Here is a 9,742-nt window from a genome sequence, read left to right as displayed (position 1 = left end):
TGCTTAAAGGGGCATTCCACTCATTTTCAACATTTTACTATGTCATTAATATACCTTAGAGCTGTTGTGTGGAAATAATAAAAAAGTCCCCCCCATTCTGTGTTTACTAGAACTAGAGGTCTGAAAAAAATCATTAACATGGTGAAACACATCTTGATGATGTCATCAAGATGTGTTTCACCATGTTAATGTTTTTCATACTTACAGTTCTAGGAAACACAGAATGGGGGGGACTTTTTTATTATTTCCACACAACAGCTCTAAGGTATATTAATGACATAGTAAAATGTTGAAAATGGGTGGTTTTCCCCTTTAAGTGTTGCATATATAACCATGTGTTTGTCTCCTTCGCCTTTCTGTTAACAGGAGAGTGAAACTACTACAAACAGAACGCCCGTAGGTTTCCGCTGTAACTTCTGCGTGGAGGTTCACCAGACCCTCAGAGCCATCTGCAACCACCTGAGGAAGCATGTCCAGTACGGAGAGGTCAAACAGGGACACGTCAAGGTGAAACACAAGTTTGATAGAGCCTTTATACTAATATTATTTCCTTTTTATCTCTTGTACCTCAATCTATACTGTAAAATCCTCTGTGTTCATTTAATAATGTATAAATTGACGCAAGTGGACGGGGTGCAGTACTTAGTTTAGACGGGTGCAGTACTTAGTTTAGACAGTTTTTGGTTTAGACTAGTCATTGGTTAGACCAGTCATTAGTCCTACAACTACAACCCATCTCAAACCCTCACCCTAAACCTAACCTCCCACGGTGCAGCACACCTAAACCTAACCTTAACCCATGTCTAACCAATGACTAGTCTAAACTAAGTATGCACCCCCACCCAAGTGGACCCGTTAAAAAAGTATCAATACTGCAATGTAGAAATACAACATTACAAGTAGAATAAAATACCTCAACATAGTCACCCTGGGCAAGACCTACGCTGAAAAGACTATCAGCGGAAGTGGCGGAAGTGTTGCTTTGCTTTCCACAAATGCTGAAGAATGTTGAGCCTCGCTAGTAGACACATTTCTAACTAAGCTCAGTGAACATGAACTAAGTTTGAAATTTAAAAATAAATAAATAAATAAATATTTGATTTGTTCCTATTTATAACAGTAGTCTACGCATGTGTGAGCAGTGCACGCTCCGTGCGTACAGGGGACAACAAGGCGTTGCCTAGTAACCGGCTCAGGGCAAAAAGTCGTTTTTTAGCGGTGCCGTTTCAGATCCATATAAAGCAATATTAACCGCATACATCAATTGCAGACAGCAGATGGCTATTAAAACACTTATACGTCAATAGCAGACAATGTGTTGATAACCACCTGTGTTGTTCACCTGTATTCTCAAGTGGTGCTTTGAGTTGAAAAAAAGTCCAAAAAATGTCATAATACTGAAAGTGAGAAGGAAGTCACACGCTGATGTTGGATTTTAGGAACATTGCCAGAATGGGAGGGCTGGCCTCATAGACGCTATATCTTATTTATGTCTGTAAGAAGTGCAGGGTCAGGTCCAGCCACATAAAAAAATAGGCTTCCTGGAGGACATAAAAAAAGACTGTTTGTTTGTGATGGCTACAAGAACTAGCCTGCACTATTACAGATGACGAAAGCACTGCTTTGTCATCTGCAAGTCTGCCAATGTTTAGGGTAGTAGGGAAGACAGGAGTTTAATCAAGGATAATAGCTATCTACATTTAACCAGGGACTCATTTAAATAGAGTAGGAAAGTTTATGTTTAATTCAATCTTTACTTACATATATTATTTTAAAACCTCCATTGTATAATTTAATTTCATTAGAGGCAGCCAGTTATTATTGCAGGGAATTATTAAGAACCGTCTAGAAATGGGTCTGTCTGTGGGTCTGTCTGTCAGTCCGGGATTAATCTAGCAAACCGATCTTACAACAAGCTTACAGATAAACTATTGTAGATCAACTATTTCCGCTACTTTGCACATTTTTTGGAAAGAAAACATTATGTGTCAGTGATTTCTTTGTATGTTATTCGTCATATCTGTCCTGTGCAATTTGTGATTACGAAGCCTAAACGGCTACAAATTGTAAAGTTCCAATGTCCAATGCAAAAAAACAATGAAATCGTTAATCGCAATTATTTGTGTGACAATGTATCGTCTACTTAAATGTGTAATGGTGACAGCCCTGTCTCTTCTCCTTCCCGTTGCAGCAGGAGTCCAGTGAGCTGGCCCTGTCCCTCCCAGCAGAGGACAGCATGACTAACGGAGAAGCAGAAGTACCCGAATGCTTAGAGACCACCTCCACCACAACAGACCCACCTGAGGGCTCAATGGGAGCCCCCCGAACGGCTGGCAGTAGCAGAGCGGCGGCTCTGGTGGCCGCGGCGAGAGCAGCCGTCTCGGCGGCGGGGGGCCAGCTGAAGCAGCGCCTGACGTCCGGGGGCCACCCGTGTGGCCAGTGTGACCGGGTGTTCATGTCCATGCAGGGCCTCCGATCCCACGAGAGGAGCCACTCGGCCATGGCCCTGTTCAGCAAGGAGGACAAGTACAGCTGCCAGTACTGCCAGTTCATCTCCCCGTTCCGACACAAGTACGTTGAGATGAGTGTAACGGTTGTTTTTATTTACAGTTGGTATGCATGCATGGTCAAAATGATGACCATGCATCTTTAGAGCTGGACTGAAATATTGGTCTTGCCATTATGTCGGTCCTTATTTTACTTAGGCTATTTGGCGTCATCGCTATTGGCAATTATACAGCTGATTATTATTTTATACCACTTTCAATTTCACATCCCTATTTTGGACTGCAGAAGAAGCAATATCTCCCCTGTCCGAGTGGACGTTCCCTCTTGGTTCGGCAGTAGACATTGCGGCCCTCGTATGGACGACGTGGGTTTGAATCCTGGGCAGGACATGTATTGTATGGATCGCAGCTTTAAAGACCAGACAAGACGTTAAGTGCAACATGTGGCCTTGGTAGAACTCGGTGTAACGTTTACACTGTAGTGTAAAATGTCATCCTTGGATGCACTCCGCTTGCACTTTTTTAAAATCTTGAAAAATGCTGATATAAAGTCGGAAAACCTTGACATAGAAATGTTTGAGAAGCAGTCCTATGAGACAGGCAGACGTAGGAACAAACATTCTAGTGAGACAGATATCTGATGGTATAATTTGTTTTATTCATCAGAGAGAGAGAGAGAGACAGAGACAGCCCTCATCTTCTCTCAGCTCCCTGGTGTAATCCCTCTGTTCTGTATGTGCCCTGACCTAGAAAGAAGCCGTTATTCTCATGCCCACCTATGAGGTTGGCATTAAAAAAAAACACCGCAATCCCTGCAGGCACTCACACACATTCATTCTTCCCGGGGGGGATTGTGGGTAGATGAGTTCACCACCCCGCGGGTTCCCTGTTTTGTAGTCATTGGAAATGTGTTGCTGCTGCTGCTGCTTGTTGAGAGATAAACAGAATCAAGTGCTCAGATGGTGCTAGATGTCCTGCTGGAGAGACCATCAAAGCTGATGCTGTGGGACATTAGTGAATCTCTCTGTTAGAGCCTGACCCAAGGTTCGAGTCCCAACGCTTATCCAGAATTCGGAAAGTCCTAGACCAGTGGTTCTCAAATTTCCAATGACCCACATCATTTTTTCAGAGTTACATGCAGACCGAAGGAATCCAGAGGGTCCCTGGACCCCACCTTGAAAGCCACTATCCTAGATTCACTGATTACCGATTCTTTTTGACCGATCTGACAGCTCAGATCTCTTGTAGCTTGTCTTCTTTTTTTCCAATGTTTTTTAATTGAGGCTCTGAAATTTCACATTTGTTCAGTTGTAATATACAATGCATATTATAGAACCACCCATTTTCTTTTAGCACAACATAGATAAACAACAAGTATCACAATACAAACAGACATTACATTAACCCATTTTGGGCGGGAACCCCTTTTGGTGTTTTAAAGCATTATGTTATACTTTAGCTAGCAGATCTACAAGCTCGTAGCGCGCCACCGAGTGGCGCGCTACAAGCTTGTAGGTATGCTATTTTTGAAAAGTCGTGAAAATGTGGCGCAAATCTTTGAATATATATTTCAGAGAGAACATTTTTAACTAAAATATTTGCTTCTGGGGGGGCCCCTGGAACAACATATTTTGAGATGGGGGTCCGTGGCCCAATAGAGGGCATGCGCATGCATGAAGTGAATGGCAGATTGAGTGGCAATTCGAGTGGTAAAGTGAGCAACAAAGTGAATTTAATGTTGTTAAAGTCATTTAAAGCAATCAAATAGGACTTTTCTTTTTGGATGTATGGGCTGTCAAGGTCAGAAAGTCGTTTTTTGCCACTCAGTAGGCGTTCCCACATAACTTCCGGGTATGATGATGATGTCACATGCATACCCTCTATAGAGATAATTCTGGGGGTCCTTGACATGAAAAAGGTTGAGCACAACTGACATAAACATGGGTTTTTCTCAAAAATGTTAGGATTTAGAAGACTTTTTTTTAATCGACCTCAGTCCAAAATGGGTTAAACAAACGGAAACGGAAAAACAGGAAAAAAAAAAAGAAAAAAAAGAAAGACAAACAAGTACACCACCATCTTGATATGATTGTACATTCCAGGTTACCAGAGTCTTTTCTTTTTTTTCTTTGCTACTGTTAGCTCTGCTATTTTCTAACATCTTTGGAAGATTGTTTCACCTATAATATCATGAAATATCTGAAATAGGGATGTTTTTTTTTTTTTTTTTTTAAGATATTTTTTTGCGGCTTACGCCTTTTTATTGGTTTTTGAAGGGACAGACAGTAGGCTGACAGGAAACGGGAGAGAGATGGGGGAAGACATGCAGTAAAGGCCGTGTCGGGCTCGGGAGTCGAACCCGCGGCACACTGCGACTGGATTACCAGTCGGGTGCCCAGACGGTTACGCCACCGCCTGGGCCGAAATAGGGATGTTTAAAGTGGTGCAAAATTGCCCATACCAATGTCGTCAAAGAAGTCAAATAATGGCCGATATATCTGCTAAACTGATATATCACGATCTAGCTCTACTCCCTGTCTCTGTTTGTCTGTCTCTCTGCTTCGTCTGAGCATCTCTTCTGTTTCCATCCCATCTCACTTGTTCCGTATTCTCTTTACCTTATCTGAACCTCTTTGTCCTGTCTTTGTTCTGTTTTTCTTTTATCCCCCTATCGCCTCTTATCTGTCTATTTTTATACCCAATGCACACCTTGTGTGTTTTGTGTTGTTTCCAGCCTGGACAGACACGTTCAGTCTCATCACGGGCACCACAAGCCGTTCAAATGTAAGCTGTGTCCCTTTAAGTCGTCCTACCTGAGCCGCCTGAAGAGCCACCTGCACAAGGCACACGCAGGTAAATAAAACAAATGCACCCAATGGTGGGAAAAGTACTTGCATGTTTTACTGAAGTAAAAGTATCAATAGTGCAATGTAGAAATACTCTTGTTACAAATAAAAGGCTGTAATGTACTTAAAGTACCAAGTACTCATGATGCAGAATGTCCCATTTCAAGTTTTCAAATGTATAAAAACTCTTTTGAAATTAGCAGGTCTACAAGCTCCCAATGCGTCGCATCGCAAGCTTGAAGATCTGCTATTTTCAAATGGCCGAAATGTATGTAGGGCTGAAGTGGTTAATGTATGTTTTGTAATAATAACCAACATCTACAAAGTAACTACTACTTACTTACTTTACACCACTGCATAACCGTACCCATGCTTTATTTCCGAGCTTTAGATTTACAAGCTCACAATGTGGTGTACGTTTTTGAACAATTTGGCCTGTAATTATGACCGAATGACAAAATAGGGACAGTACCCCAGGTTTGTTGCTTAAGAAAACGTCCATCCTGGCACAAAGTGGAACATATACCTGTAGCGCTGTCATGTTTGTTTTGAAGAGGCCAGGCAGCAGAAATCTATTCTGAAGGCTGACAGATGCTGCAACACCAGAGTAGCACAATAGCCTCTCATTAAAAATAACAATAGAGGAGGACCTTCTTTCAAAATGTAAAGAATGTTCTCATCTTTGTGCCAAGAGGAGCATACAAGAAATACCAGTCAAATTTGACGGATGCTGTGAATAATGGACACAAACCAAAAAATCTATTTAGAATAGTGATTATGTTTGGAAAGTGGAGGCCGGTGTCTTTCTTAGTATTCAATTTGATTGTTTGTCTGTTGAAAACACCACACTCCATGAATCTCTGCCTTTGTGTTACGCCGGTAACTGTTTTGTATGCTGTGGGAATAACTGGGACGTCGCTGACGATTTGGTTGCCCTACTCGCATATATTTGTGCTGCCGAAATAGAAAATTGGAGAATGAGGCAGATTTTTAATTTGTTGTAGCCCGTGGTTCTGGTTCTTGCCTGGACTTGTTCTTGTGTTCAGTGGAACATCAGTCCAAGTTGAACTGGTACAACAGCATCAAGGACAATATCTTATTGACAACAATGGCATTAATTGGTTGATTGATTGATTGATTGATTGGAAAGTTATAAGCAATTATTACAGGACGACAGTGATGTGGTCAGGATTCGGAACGAGGCGCAGCCTAATTCAGCAAGCATCGTTGGAGTTATGATCAGTTGTCTTACTTTTACTTATGAATAACAAAATGTTTTGAACTAGGGGCAACAGTTATTCGAACTAAATTATTTAATTGATTATTAAAAAAGTAATTGATTTTCAAAATCTTTTCATTGAAGACTATTTAAAAAGTTAAAAATAAAATAAAAAAGCTGCTTCTCGATTATTTGTTTAATCAAAAATAGTTATCATCTCTATCTCTAAGAAGATAATTGATGCAACCCTACCTAAAACACAATGCACCATTTTGTTAGCATCATTTATAGGTTTCTTCTAAACTCATTTGGTGTGCTAGCTTCTTGTTTTTGCAGTTTGTCGTGTGTTCCATGTCTAAAAGTGAACCACAAGCTTCGACTTTGTTTTGTCTATAATCCATTTTCTAAACGTTAACACTGTTTTTTTTTTGTTTTTTTTTAAGATATTTTTTTGCGGCTTACGCCTTTTATTGGTCTTTTGAAGGGACAGACAGTAGGCTGACAGGAAACGGGAGAGAGATGGGGAAGACATGCAGTAAAGGCCGTGTCGGGCTCGGGAGTCGAACCCGCGGCACACTGCGACTGGATTACCAGTCGGGTGCCCAGACGGTTACGCCACCGCCTGGGCTAAACGTTGACACTGTTGTGATTTTTTTTAAGACCTGGAAGACTGGAATACATCTGTGTCGCCTTAGCTTTTAACCACTTTAACCAACTTTAACTGTTGAACAATTGCAGATCTACAGGCTCATAGCCGCGCTACGAGCCTGTAGATCTGCTATTGTTTTTAAATCGTGAAAATGTGGCGCAAATATTTGAAATTTTGAATATATATTCTTTCACAACAAATGTTTTTCAAATCTCAAATCTTTACTTCTGGGGGTCCCTGGTACAAAACATTTTCAGGTGGGGGTCGGCCGGCGGGGGTCTTTCACATGAAAGAGTTTGAGCACCGCCGATATGGAAACATTTCAGAAAACCGTCAGGATTTACAAAGACATTTGCAGGATCTAGTCTCAGGTCTTAATGAATGGGTTAAACTGCCAATAAAGAGGGGCACGGTGGCACAGTCGGTAGTGCTGTCGCCTCACAGCTAGAAGGCCCTGGGTTTGATTCCCGCTGGGGGCGTGTTCCCTCCTCCGCGTCGTCAGTCCCCATACCCGAGGCAGGGTTGGCGAAAGGGCCTTTGTGAGTGTTTTTGTGAGTGTACCTACCCTAGAGTCTAGGGTAGGTACACTCACAAAAACATGCAGTAATCCTGGTCTCTAAAACTACCTCCCCTGGCCAGCCGAGGCGCCTGATGGAGGGTAAAGGAACTGGTCGGAATAACGTCTTCCTTCCACGAGCTACGTCCGGCCAGGGAAATTCCCCCCTGTCAGGTGAAAAGAAGCAGCTTGGACTCCTCATGCATAGAAGGAGGCATGAGGTCAGTCCGCTGCCCCCCCAGGTTGGCAGAGGAAGTGAAGCGCCCAGGATTACATTAGATAATTGGCACTGGATGAAAAAACTGGGTTGCTAAATCATGGGATAAAAATTAAAGTAAAAAATAGTAAGTATTCTTTTCTAATTCTATATTCTTCTTCTTCCTTTCAGGAGAGCACACGTACAAGTGCCTGTCCTGTCCGTTCTCGTCCATGACCATCAGCCAGCTGAAGGAGCACTCCCTCAGGGACCACGGCGAGACCCTGACCCTCCCCAAGCTGAGGGCTGCCAGTCAGTCTGCGGCGGCACACGGCAGCCTCCTCCGGCCCTCCAGACCCGCCAGTGACACAGAGCAGGCTCCCGCCTTGGCCCCAGATGGTAAGATAGATATACCCTATAATGATGTCACTCTGTAACGACACATCTCTAAAGCAGTGCTGTCTCACTGCACATCCCAGGGGACGTACAACAGTATGATGTTATGTACAGTACACTGCAGTGGTTCTCAACCTACCAGACAGTAGGCTGACAGGAAATGGGGGAGTGACATGCAGTAAAGGCCGTCGGGATCGGGAGTCGAACACGCGGCACACTGCCAGACTCGGGCTACCGGCCAAGGTGCCTGGACCGCTGAGCCACGGCTCAGGCCAACTTGCGTTCATTTTTTACCCCTCTATCACACGGAACTATGCTTTTTGTGTCCATATCACTACAAAATACGAATTAATTTACTTTTACTGCGTGGCCCCAGTGCCCCCCAAAAGATTACCCGAACTACTTAATATTCACCAAAACCAGAGCAGAACTCCCACCACGGGACTCGGGCAATCAATTAATACAGTTGCAACCACTATATTAATGGCAAGTATTTCATACAGCTTAAGTTAAAAACATCTGAACTATCCCTTTAAGTAGCAATTTTGTGTTTATTCTGATTAGCCTATTTTCTTTCTGGAACTATATAGTGCTCATGTATACTTATCGGTGTATTTGACTAGAATATGGGCGGCTGTGGCTCAGGAGGTAGAGCAGGTCGTCCAATGATCCATGGGTCGGCGGTTCGATTCCCGGCTCCTCCTGTCTACATGTCGAAGTGTCCTTGGGCAAGACACTGAACCCCAAATTGCTCCCGATGTGCTGGTTGGTACCTTGCATGGCTTCCGCCGCAATCGGTGTATGAATGTGTGTGTGAATGGGTGAATGTAATGCACAATCTATGTAAAGCGCCTTGGATAAAGGCGCTATATAAATGCACCATTTACCATTTAGAATATTCAAGGTAGGTATATAACAGAAGCCAATTCTGTTTCAATTATGGATGAAACATGCATGCATGCATAACACGACAGACAGTGTAACCTCAAGTATTAGTATCTGTTAATTTCACACTTCTGCGAGCGCTCCCAGTTATCCTGTTTATAATAGGTTTCACGCCTAAATGGTGCATTTATATAGCGCCTTTATCCAAGGTGCTTTACATAGATTGTGCATTACATTCACCCATTCACACACACATTCATACACCGATATGATACCAACCAGCACATCAGGAGCAATCTGGGGTTCAGTGTCTTGCCCAAGGACACTTCGACATGTAGACAGGAGGAGCCGGGATTCGAACCGCCGACCCATGGATCATTGGACGACCTGCTCTACCTCTTGAGCCACAGTCTCAAGAGTACAGCATAGTGACACAAATTTACATTTTCATGAAGTCATAGTTTTTGGTAATTGTGGACAAACAGATT

The 9,742-nt window shown here is 42.9% G+C and overlaps 1 protein-coding gene across 1 annotated transcript in view; it reads left to right on the top strand.

Annotated features, from left to right (window-relative positions):
- The window catches only part of znf462 (zinc finger protein 462), a 77,800-nt gene that overhangs the window by 46,263 nt on the left and 21,795 nt on the right, over nt 1–9,742 (top strand). The window contains exons 4-7 of the mRNA XM_079523596.1: nt 367–507; nt 2,192–2,571; nt 5,242–5,360; nt 8,166–8,372. Coding sequence (XP_079379722.1) covers nt 367–507; nt 2,192–2,571; nt 5,242–5,360; nt 8,166–8,372 — 847 coding nt within the window. The remainder of the gene's footprint in view (nt 1–366; nt 508–2,191; nt 2,572–5,241; nt 5,361–8,165; nt 8,373–9,742) is intronic.

Source organism: Electrona antarctica (genome assembly GCF_951216825.1).
Source record: "Electrona antarctica genome assembly, chromosome: 16".
Lineage (NCBI taxonomy): Eukaryota > Metazoa > Chordata > Actinopteri > Myctophiformes > Myctophidae > Electrona > Electrona antarctica.
This window is presented reverse-complemented; position numbering and strand designations above follow the sequence as displayed.